Below are 12,752 nucleotides of genomic sequence, written 5' to 3'. Positions count from 1 at the left end.
TGCTAATTCTTAGTCTGGATTGTTCTCTTGGGTAAAATTGGACAAAGTGCACTAATTAAATATTATTAGTACTGTAAATCCATATGTGCATGTACTAGCTCGCTAGCACCTTAGTAGTACCTAATATAGGATACTTGTATTTACTGTTAAAGATTAACAGAGCTCCTACATGGAATCAAGGAAAGTTGCCTTCAAGTGGCTACCACCACTCCTCCAGCGACATCTGGAACTCCAAGACAGACTGACCGACTGGCAGGTAGACAGACGTACAGACACACACGGTCTGATACCTTGGCAAAGTAGACAAATGCAAAACCAATGTTGCTATTCATAGGTTGCACCTCCGTCACTGGGTTGCGTCATCACGTTCTCAAACCGCCCTCTGCCGGCGGCACCATAGTGGTGCCCAAAAGTCATGATAGATGACTGCTGAGGCTGGAGGCTGCTGAGAGGAGGACAGCTCATAGTAATGCCTGGAACGAAGCAAACACAGGGAAACTATGTGTTTGATGTATTTGATACCATTCCACCAATTCCACTCCATCCATTACCATAAGCCCTGGGTGTGTCTTTGTCTGTCTGTCTATCTGCCTGCCAGCCAGTCTGTCTGTCTTGGAGTCCCACAACCCGTCCTCACCAATTAAGGTGCCACCAACCTCCTGTGATGCAGGCCAACGACTTTTTCGTCTAAATAACACAACAGTTGCCTGGAAATATGATGGCATTGCAAAAGTAGGCAAATGTTTAGTAGGAAACAACTATGCCATCATTATCATGTTGTCAAATGGATGGCGATGTTGTCATTAGCTAGCAAATTTAGTCAAAAATAGCTAGCAATGGTAATGTTAGCTAGCGAAAATCCGGTGGTCTCCACTCAATTTTAGCTAACGTTATACTGAATCTAAAGTCAATCTGGCAGCATCAAAATTATGATAAAAGCTTTTCCTACAAATTATTTGCCTCCTTTTGCAATCTTTGTACAGTATATCCAAGCCACTGTAATGCACTTTTGATTAAATCAACGCTCATTGAGAATGCGTTGAGTAGAACGCTCAATCAGTTGGACATGCTTCTCAGATACAGGCTTGCTTGTTCTTGAGAATAGCCATAGCTAGCTACCATAGTAATCCCTCGAGAGTAGCTAATTTCAATGATCATTCATTTAGCTTGCTAGCTAGCTAGTTGACTGTGTTAGAGGTAATAGAATCATGCTAGCTAATTGTTTCAATGCACCTTCCAAATGTAAAATTACAAGACAAAAAGGACACTTACCTAAACTGTTCCTCTATGTCCTCTTGGTTGTGAAGGTTAGGTAGCATGCTAGCTAATCTCGTTCCCAGATACTTCCACCAAAAGGTGCACTCCATGGGGGTCTAGAATATGAAGTATATGCCTGACTGTGTTTTAGGTCACCACATATCATTCTTGGATGCATTTAATATGTATTTGTTTGTATACATGAAGCTTCCCATGTCGGCCCAGTTGATCAAGAAGGAATAAAGCTATATCAAGGAGGTTTGGTAGTTTTTTCCATCAGTAGAGTCTTAGAGAACTCAGAATTCTCCGCAATGGACGTAAACTAATGACAACACCATCTATATTGCTCATGACACTAACACTATCTCCCAATGCCTCAAACCGAGGAGAAAATAAAAGTCGGTTAACTCAAGCAAACCGGACATAATGTCAACCTGTGTATGAGAGGAAGCCAAGCTTAACGTTTCAGCATAATAAAGGCTATTTCTCTTAATAACGTGCAACCGGATTGTCTTGTATTAGCTAGATCTTTCTCATTATAACGTTATCTTTCTCGTATTAACGAGATAATGGATTATTTCATTATAGTTTCTTTAATTATTTTGTAATAGCGTGATATTATCTTGTAATAATTATATACCCCCCCAAAATATGCCACTGTAGAATATATCACAATGGTCAAATAAATATGGTAACATTTCTATCGTTGCTTTCTGTTTTGTTCCTAACCAGTACATCGGCAGTCTGGACGTGGCTCGGCCGAACAGCAGAGTGGAGATTGTGGCTGCTATGAGGAGAATACGGGTTAGTTGTCCCTTTCATCTAAACAAACTAGTCACCTACCTCACCTCAGCTACTGTTGTTCCGTTGTCGAACCTGCCACATAATGCCTCATTGGCATGTAGGCCATGGGGTAAATCTAGCTAGATATGTGTTGGGGCTAGAACATGAAGGGTGACAGGTAGCCTAGTGGTTAGAGCGTTGGACTAGTAACCAAAAGGTTGGAAGATCAAATCCCCGAGCTGACAAGATAAATAAATCTGTCGTTCTGCCCCTGAACAAGGCAGTTAACCCTAGGCTGTCATTGAAAATAAGAATTTGTTCTTAACTGACTTGCCAAGTTAAATAAAGGAATAAATCAAAAATGAAGGAGGACTCACCCAGAACCATTATGGAAGGGTCAAGATTTGTTTTGCCTGGTGGATGAAGCCGCATCTCAGGTTTAGCTTGCGTGGCTGGTATCTCACCTTGTTGTAGGTCGCCCTCTGTTTCAGCAGTTCGGCACTCAGATCTGGGTAGATGCTAATCCTGTTCTCCGCATAGGTCAGATCCCCCGATTCCGCTGCGAGGCAAACAATTTACGTTTTGACTTCAAAACTGTGGATTCGTATAATCATACACCCCGAGATCCGTTCAAATGAAATCAAATTTTATTGGTCACATACACATGGTTAGCAGATGTTAATGCGAGTGTAGCGAAATGCTTGTGCTTCTAGTTCCAACCATGCAGTAATATCTAACAAGTAATCTAACAATTTCACAACAACTACCTTTTACACACAAGTGTAAAGGAATGAATAAGAATATGTACATATAAATATATGGATGAGCGATGGCCGAACGGCATAGGCAAGAGTGGCCAACTCTTTCTGTTGTCGGGTGTTGAGAGCCGCCATGTTCCCACAAGTGAATTTTGAATGGACAGAATAGAATATGCCAGCTGCTGGAGTGAAATAGACCTAGGCCCAGTTTCCCAATAGTGATGGAACTAAGGCTTATGAGTATTTTATTTTAATGATGCACCTTTCCTACAACAGCCAAGATGTAACATGCGTTTCCCAAAACGCCACGCAGAGAGAACTGTCGCTAAGTGCGTCGTTGGAGCGTGTGTCGATACTGATGGAACGAAAAAAGGGAGCGCTGCTATCGGATCAGCTTTCTCCATTCAAATCTTTCCTTCAAATTTTAATTATTTCACTATACTGACGACGGATCAGCTCCTAGGGAGATATTACCACCTACGGCTGCAAATATTGAGGTGGATTATTCTAATGCTTACTCAATAAAATGCATTCAATCACTGATTTGGCACATCATTGCGTACATGTTAGGCTACACATCATAAAAGATATTGAGAAAAATTACAGATAGTACCCTACAAGTATCAAAATAGAACTCAATTGATTGAACATGAAAGGTATTTCAATATGATTGAAATAGGCCTATAGCCTACTGTTTATATTTTATCGCAGTCATCTCGGTTTTCATTTGAAGCATATTTTTATACATTGCTTGTTGTGTCAATTTCAAAGACATTGGCAACTTTGTATTTGTAGTCAACTTTGTTCTGAAGTTATCGGCAGTCACAGATATATGGATAAGCCATGTGATTCTATGTTTAGCGGAGATCTTCTGTGTATAAAGTGACGCGGGAGGGCAAAAAAAGTATCTAACAACGCACTTAGCTGTTCGACGAGTGGTCTGAGGCAGGCATTATATTACGAGCGTTTTCAAGTTCAACATTAACAAGGGTTTTGGTAAACAGCTCTGAGATTTAAAGATGCTCCTACAAAGGTTCGATGAACTTAACTTAACGATTAACTTAGCCTCAATATGCTTTTGGGAAACTGGGCCCTGTAATACAGTGAGCGGCCCACACCTTAATGCCAATTATTTGAAAATAAGCCTGTTACTTCATAGATATTTTGCAAAAGAAAGCCACAAGAAAGCCACACATTTCAATGCATGCCACTGGAACTGGAGTCATTTTTTAACAGACTAGGGCCATTTTTTACAAGCATTCAGTACAATAGAAATAAAGTATTTCATTGTTTACCACGGCAAATCTACTGTGGCAATTTATCAGACAATTTGAATGAGTGGAAATTAATGTTGGTCTAGCCTATTGCTATTATTTTATTAGCCCCCGCATGGAGAGAAAGACAACTGCTCTTTTTCAGGGACTCACGAGGCTCATTTGAATGTCCTGATGCACCAGGAAAATTCTCAGCGACAAAAGAGTGATCAAGTTAAGATCCGACATCTGTAGGCCTACTTCCAAAGTATTTTATTTTTCTTCTTAGCTCAGCCTCTGAATGTCATAGAGATTAAACAAAGACCATTAGCCCCTATATGCATCAGAGGCGTGTCTTTCTTGTGCCTTGTTTTTAGCCTAAAGCATTGTCGTTAAAGATCACTTTATATATTCAGAATCCGTTTTAGTTTCTTCATAATCTTAAACTAGCAAACATTAGGCTATGGCATACACTCACATAGGCCTACCCCTCAATTCAAGCACTGGTTTTAGCTTAACACACCAAGCCCTTCACAACACAGAGGTATTTAAGTAGAGGTGGCACTACTGGAGGAATTGGCTGACAAATCAATGGATGGCCTATAATGTAGTATGTCAAGCAGGTAAGCCTACCTCTTATTTCTTAAATAGGAAGAAATAGGCTCCAACACAAAGCCCTCTTGTTAGATAATTAAAATTAAAATGAAGACCTGAAATGAATTACTCAAATTAGCCTAATTTCAGCACCACGTGGTGGCCACCTCCCGATTGATTTCTCCGCGGCTGTGGCTTCACGTTTCAGCACCACAAAACTGTCATGGAAGTTACTTGAGTCTGGATTGTTGTGAGATCAATAACTCTGATAAAAAAAGACTCATCATGGTCAACAAAACATGTTGTTTCGTGGACTTTGGAGAGGCAAATATCAGAGGAGTGACAAATAGGAACCCAGAGCCAACGGCGGCAACTCATGTCAGTACTGTGCATAGGCTAACGTATAGGGAAAGTACCAAAATCCCTTGATGTAAACCATGGATAAGACGCACTACCCTCCCCTGGGTGGCCCTTCTACCGCCTCCAGTACAATTTGACCAAACCACCAGAAAGTGTGACAAATCAATCAACAAATGACTCGCCTTGCAGGACTAAATCGGCATAGATTAGCAATACTGGAACAGACAGAATTTATTACTCAGATTTTTAGGCTTGTGTAAAGTCTACGTGGCCGCTTTTTCTTGTTCTCGTGTGAGAGTGTAGTAGGGCTATAGTCCAGATGGTCGGACGGTAATCAGGGATGGCGATCTTTGAAGTGAGGCAGTGGGGTGAACATACTTAATAGAAACTGCTTTTGGAAGTCTCTCTCTTTTTCTTTGTCCGTCTTAAAATGTAGCCTCTGAACTCAATATTCACCACCATCCTGTGTTTCTTGTCTTATAACCATTTACTTTTTCTATGTCCTGTTGATTCCTCCTCTGCATGATAATGTTGGCTGTTTGATAAAAGTAGGCAATGTCATCACTGGTTTACCAGTACATGCAATGTCCTGTAAGTGCATGTGAAGTTAGATTTCTATCTCAAAGGAGATTCCTGTGGAACATCACGTATCCTCAGGAGAAAGTTTTTATCTTTAGTGTTTTTCAAATATGTTCAATTCTCCCATACTCCCACCACACCACATGGCTTGCTATCAATCATTGTTTGTTATTTTTAGACGTTGTTACTTAGAGGTTCCTGTAAAGGTGCAAACCGTTTGAGAGCCGAGGATCGCTGCCCAGAGTGCGTAACGCTGCTGGGGATAACAGCAGCTGTTGTTGGCAGGAGAACAGGTTATGTGTGAAAATAGTTCAATCAGACCTTGTTACATTTTTACATTACAGTGTCCTTATTACTGTGTAATTATTCCAGTAAGTACAATATAGTCATAACTAAAATTGAAATTTGTTCATATTGAACAGTGTTGTATTAGCTTGTTTGTACTCATACTGAATGACTGAACTGATGGGGTCATAGGGGTCAACTACTGGTTGTATAGTGCCTGCAAATGTAAGTACGCCCTTTGCCTAGCTCCCTCTTTACTGTATGTGCCGGCATACAGGGTATAGGTCTGGGTATAGGGCATTGATATGGGTTTGAGTGTGGGTATGGATATGGTGCACATGGATATGTATGTGTATGGGTGTGAGTATAGGCATGGTGGTGACTGCTCCTCCAGCCCTTGTGTCTCCCACGCCACATCATCTACAGTTCTCCATGTAATCCCTTTGTCTCAAATTAACTACAGAGGTTTAATTTAAACAGCATTACAGCCTTGTTAGAGAGCGGTAGAAAATAGAGGGAGAGAGGGGTACAGACAAATACAGAAAGAGAGAGACCGCTAGACAGAAAGAGGGGGAGAGAGAGACAGGCAGAGAGACAGAGAAGAGAGAGACAGGCAGAGGCATTGTGTTTCAGTGATTCACTCTCAGCATCTCATTTATTTGGCTCTTCAATTATCCTGCTGCCTGGTGTTTACCTGTGTCTATGTGATTGACAGTAATGAGATGGGATCCAGGCGCCTGTCAAATGAAATAACCTCTGCACCATTAATGTCCTGTTCTGTTCTCTGAAGTGGGAGGGATGCTGCTGGGTGTTAAAGTCTTAATGTGATGCTACTGCTGCTCTCTGAGGATATAGCAAGCCTACATCAGGGATCATCATCTACATATAACACTGGTCCTGGAAAACTGCACGGTGTGCAGGCTTTTGTTTGACATTTTAGAATTTTTTTCCAGAGCGACTTACAGTAGTGAGTGCATACATTTTTCCCATACCGGTCCCCTGTGGGAATCAAACCCACAACCCTGGTGTTGCAAGCGCCATGCTCTACCAACTGAGCCCAGCACTAACACACAACTAACACACCACAGCTTACCCATATCCTTCTTATGTGTAATGTCTGGCTTCCCCACAGTGAGACTGGGTTGGCAGATAGTAGCTGTGTGTAAATAGCTCAGTGGCTTTAATAGAAGCTTTCAGCATTGTGGCTGTACTGTAGGGCCTTAGGGAGTAGTGCTGAGGGAAGGAGTGATAGCTAGCTAGCCTAGTGTTGTACCAGATGCTTGACTCACACAGAGGTCTAGATCAGTGATGGGCAACTCAAGTCCTCGGGAGCCGGAGTGGTGTCACACTTTTCCCCCATCCCTAGCAAACATAGCTGATTAAACTAATTGCATTGTAAACTGAAAATCATGATTAGTTGATTGGAGTCAGAATATGTTAGCTGGGGCTGGGGAAAAAGTGGTCGTGTCTACACTTGACATACACAGTGGGCAACATCATCAACACTCCTCCCACAAGTCTCCAGAAAACTTGTGTTTTGGGACCGAGGCACCTTTTCATTATAACGTTGAGGGAATATGTTCCTGGCGTGTTTTGTTTGGCTAGAGTTATGCTAACTAATTTGCAATCCCTTTAGCGCTGCTTGCTAGATTGCTGGCTAGCTACAGAGGTTAGCTGGCTACTTAGCTAAAGTAGTTAGCTACTGCCATCAGTTGTTGTTGTGTTATTATAATATTTTGTCTATTCCACAGTTTGTAGAATGCATACGGCATTTGAATATAGCACGGGAACGGACACAATGTGGACATGGTGGACACATTTAAATGTAAACATAGACACATGACGTGTTCGGAATTCCATGATCAGAACTCCATTATCAGAATACCAAAGCTTCATGAACTGTCAAGTTTAGACATGGTCAGTGTGACACCAAACAGGCCCTAGAGGACTGGAGTTACCCATCCCTGGTCTAGATTATCTGTGGGGCTATATAGTCATTTGTGTGGAGCAGTAAGATATGCAGAAGGCTCAGCATAGATGAGGATTCCTCTCGCATCTATCCTCTCTGGCTGTCAGTGGGACTCATTCTGGAGTGCCTGCCCTCTCTATCCTCCCTGAAGAGCAGCTCACACGCTCAAAGAACCAGTGTGTGTGTGTGTGTGTGTGTGTGTGTGTGTGTGTGTGTGTGTGTGTGTGTGTGTGTGTGTGTGTGTGTGTGTGTGTGTGTGTGTGTGTGTGTGTGTGTGTGTGTGTGTGTGTGTGTGTGTACACCCTCTCTCGACAGCAGCAATGTGCCGTCAACAGCACTGACCCAGAGTGTGGAAACAGAGCCAAGACATAGTCGGACCCCATCCTTCGTTTCCCAGAGAGACTGACCACTCTAAATCAAACCTTACCCTCCTTCTCTCCTTTTCTCCCTTTCTCTCTCTCCCACTCCCTCCTTTTCTCCCTTCGTCTCTTTCTCTCTCTACTTTGCTCCCTGACTCTCACTCTCTCCCCTTTCCTTCTTCCCTCCTCGATGTCCTTTGCTAAGCAATACATTAAGCGAGTCATTTCATTCTCCCTTCATTAAATGGAGGATTGAAACTTTGGCTGATTCACCGTTTCTCTTCTGAGAAGCAGCACAGACTTTTGTCAGGCCCTGCTGTAACTAATGGAGATGCTGCTCTAATTTCAGACCCCTTTTTAATTAAGTTCCACAGCTAAAGACCAAAAATGTAAAAGTAGGCTACAAAAAAGTTGACTAAAATCATTCCAATCCTGATTAAAATGCAATGGCTGTTTAGCATATTGGTAGGCTGGCTTTAGGACCATGCAGAGCATCTCTCTACGAGAGAAGCTGCCAGCCTGCACAGCCTTTCTTTCAGCAGACAGTGCCAGACAGTTTGCTTTTCTTTTCAGTCGTTTAGGTAGTGCGCCGATTGCTTTAAATTTTATGTTGGCATTTGAAGTTGACCTTGTAAGCTTCGCGGCCAGCTGTTTTATGCACCGGTTACACATTGTTGTTGGCATAGGCAGCGCGTCCAATAGGCTAGGGGAAGATAAGCTTCCCCTAAAGTAAATTAAATTACAGAAATAAATAAGATCATTCAAAATACTACACCAAAGAGCATGATTTGACCACAAATGATTATTAACTTCTATGAGCTAATGAGCTGTGGATTGTTTTAAGCATGTAATTTGGGTAGCGCATTTGGCAAATAGCCTACCAAAAAGTTGATTGTTGAGTTCCAGTGGTCAGTGAAAAGCAGTTAAAGGGTAGATAGCATAAACTTGACCATATGTAACATATGGATTTGCATTACAATACGCATCAAAAGTCCCAATGCAAAGTGATACCTCACTTTTCTATTTTTCTAGATATTGCATAAAACTTCAGAAGAATGTCAAAGTCAATCCAGAAAAAACATTTGCGGGGTGTGACGTAATATGGAGGACCCGGCAAGCCAGCCTATTCCCTATAATGCAAACTCCAACAGAAATAAATTCAAATGTATAACTTAAAATTATACCAAATCGTTTGCACTCATGACTACTGATTTCAATTAAATGTGCAGCTAACTTACTTTATGAATATATTGTTACAAATCAGCTTGCAAGGTTGCTAGTCAACTAGCCTGTTAACGGTAGTCCTACTAGCTAGCTAACATTAGCCCTACCAGACTGCTAACATTACATTAGCATTTGATGAGTCAGCCAGTTGCTATCAACAACTAGTTTACAGCTACATTAAAGTAAACCAAAGTTTTTGAAATACATAACCACATCTAACCAGTTATCAAAGAATGTAATATGCAATTAACGTTATCTTAGCCAGCTAACTAGCCAGCCAGTTAACGTTAGATATTTTAGCCAGCTAGCTAGCCTAGCCAGCTAACGTTACAACAATGAAGATCAACAAGCACAGGCAGTAACCCACAAAACTTTTGGGTTACTCACTTTTGTACATCGCCTTGGTCCGTACAATTGACCTTATTTTAGTACCCCAAAAACGTAATACTTCCAGATCAACTGTAATGTCAATACCATTGTAAAGCACAATTTCTCCCCTTTCCAACAGAATCAATTACATGACCTAAACGCTGCCCATTTCTGCATGATTCAAGAAGGCAATTAGCCCCGTCGGGTCTTTTTAAAAATGGCGGGTGGGGAAGCGAAACTAATTTGTGATAGTGAGAAGGAGAGATGTTGTGTGGGAAAATAGCTTTTTTTCACTCGATCTGTCCAACGTTTCACCTTATCGCCTCAAAATGGAATTAAAACACTATAAAGAGTTTATATAATGTGTCATTACATACCTATTTGAAGGTTTGTGTCGAATTTGAATCGGGGTTTTAGGGCGGTGCTAAAGTGATCTTAGAAGTAAACAGCGGCTTTGAGAATGATGATCGCATACAATGATGGGGGAAAAAATGACTAGGTATCCCCTTACCCCTGTCACTGTCCATTTCTTGTTTTTAAAGGATGAGAGAAGTGCTACACCTGGTGGAGAGAGATTGTAAGACAGAAATAGTTGCTTTATGCGTGCTGTACGTTACGGCATGACACGTCACGATGCAACGGAGGGTCCGTTTTTTTTCAACTTTTCTCTAATACTATAGAGCCATTACCATGTTGATCAACGCTTGAATAGAAACGTAGTTCACACTCCTGATTTTGAAGTCAGCACAGTCGCTACAGTCCCATTAGTTTTCTTTGTAGCCTCGTTTGAATGTTGCAGTTGCGCACATTTCTACGGAATGGGGTGAGTTTACGTTAGCATTTGACTGCAGAGGAAACTTCTGCCAGAAACAAATTGTCAAAATATCAGACAAAAGCAGCGACTCCGAGCATAGCAGGAACTGTTTCCCCTGGGCCTGACCTTTTTGGAGAATCTGATGAAGACGAGGTGGTGGCAGAGCAGGCAGCTGAGTCAGGGCTCACTTTCCAATTTCTGAGAGTACACTGGTGCTTAACTTGTAGTGTAGGATGCAGCTCCACGTGTTGGGAATGTTGATTGGTAATATTGATAGCTACTTTTCTTCTGAGAATATAATGTCACTTCCTTCATAACGACGGCCGAACCACGTAAACATAACGTGTTGTAGGTGCTCGTGCAGCAGGGATATTGCCATGCCGATACCCATGGGGTCTGCGCTGTCAGGAAAAATGTCAGACAACATCCACGATGACAGAGAAAGGAGTGGGCTGTATGACGCAACATTCTGGCTTCTCCACAGTCTGCCTGGATTTAAATATAGTTAATCTAGAAATAAAATCCCCACTCCCCCTACCACTAGTAATACACTTTTTAGAAAGTTCACAACCGTTGCCTACAGGGAGTTTATCACCTGGAATTGGGGCTATCTGGGGCAGTACAACCGTGTGCTAATTCCAGCGTGTGCAGTCAATGGGACAAGAAATAGGTTCTCAAATAAGGAGAACATGCCCTACACAGGCTTCAAGTTACCATAAGAAGAATTCAAACACGTTTTTACCTTTTCATTAATATATGTTATACCAATACTGGTACAACACTTTCATCATGGGTCTTTTTTTTATCTGTCAACATTCCACTTTGTGGACACAGTCCCTATAATAATGATAGTTAATATACAATAACAATACCATTTAGAAATTCAATAAATAATTGAATATATTTGTATACATTTCTTTATGGGTAATTGAGTTCCACTCTGAAAACTTGGCGGCAGCAGCAAAGATGTGCAGCGCTTGTTGTGAGGAGTGTCAAGGAGCACAACATCCGATGAACATAGACCGAGGGCGGGTGTGGAGTTAGGCTTGTTACAGGTGCTGCTTACTCTAATCCCATTATCTCATCTCAGTAATGGGAAGTAAACAAGGGCAGAGGATACAAGGGAACAACTCTGTGTAATAAAACCCTAATGACAGTTACAGCAGACAAACAGGAATCAGTTTAGGGCTGGATGCCGGTGTGTTGATGGCAGCGTGACAGAAGGCTGATGTTGGACTGAGGTGGTATTCAGGTTCCTAGAGGAAGAGAGAGGGAGAAAGACAGAAAAATAAATGAGGAAGTTACTCATGTTCTCACATATTGTTAAACATTTAGACTTTGAATCATATTATAACACAGTATATTACCAATGAGATAACAACAATACTTACTGCGTGAGTACTCAAGCTGTTTCACAGCAGGCCGGAGAAGCGGAGGGATGAGGAGAGCCACGCAGTACAAGGGACATGGACAGGATGCTACGGCTAGTATGGTTCACTGTGAATAACAAACACCAACACAGAACAGTCAACATTGTGAGCAAGGTCTGCAGAGTCAAGTGCCAAAGCATCTCATCACTCCACAAATCCAGAACCATCCACAAAGCCAGACGAATCAATAAAGACGTCACACACCCGCTGTACGACTAGTATCAACTGCTACACTATACAAAAGTAAGTGGACACCCCTTCAAATTAGTAGATTTGGTTATTTCAACCACACCCGTTGCTGACTTTAGGTGACGTTAGCTAGCTAGGCAAGTTCGAGAGGTGGCTGGCTGGCTCCCATGTCTCAATCCCAGCAATGTGTCGACATGTTTTTGAAACACAATCCCAAATTGACAAACTGGATAAGATTACTAGCTAGCAGAGAGAGAGGCTATTTATTTATTTTTATTTATTTTTATTTTTTTCCCGTTATTTTACCAGGTAAGTTGACTGAGAACACGTTCTCATTTGCAGCAACGACCTGGGGAATAGTTACAGGGGAGAGGAGGGGGATGAATGAGCCAATTGTAAACTGGGGATTATTAGGTGACCGTGATGGTCTATGACATCCTTGGTCCATGACACGTTAGCTAAGTTGGCTGGTCAACAACATTGCAGGCAGTGTAGCCTTACTTGTGACGTTACTAGTAAACAGGTAGCA

The 12,752-nt window shown here is 41.8% G+C and overlaps 1 protein-coding gene across 1 annotated transcript in view; it reads left to right on the top strand.

The window, feature by feature from the left end:
- Positions 1-12,752, top strand: part of LOC129855419 (carboxyl-terminal PDZ ligand of neuronal nitric oxide synthase protein-like) — a 224,346-nt gene that overhangs the window by 31,644 nt on the left and 179,950 nt on the right. Inside the window, exon 2 of the mRNA XM_055923066.1 lies at positions 1,990-2,061. Coding sequence (XP_055779041.1) covers positions 1,990-2,061 — 72 coding nt within the window. The remainder of the gene's footprint in view (positions 1-1,989; positions 2,062-12,752) is intronic.

Source organism: Salvelinus fontinalis, chromosome 5 (genome assembly GCF_029448725.1).
Source record: "Salvelinus fontinalis isolate EN_2023a chromosome 5, ASM2944872v1, whole genome shotgun sequence".
Taxonomy (NCBI): domain Eukaryota; kingdom Metazoa; phylum Chordata; class Actinopteri; order Salmoniformes; family Salmonidae; genus Salvelinus; species Salvelinus fontinalis.
Note: the sequence above shows the minus strand (reverse complement) of the source record. Positions and strands in the feature narration are given on the sequence as shown.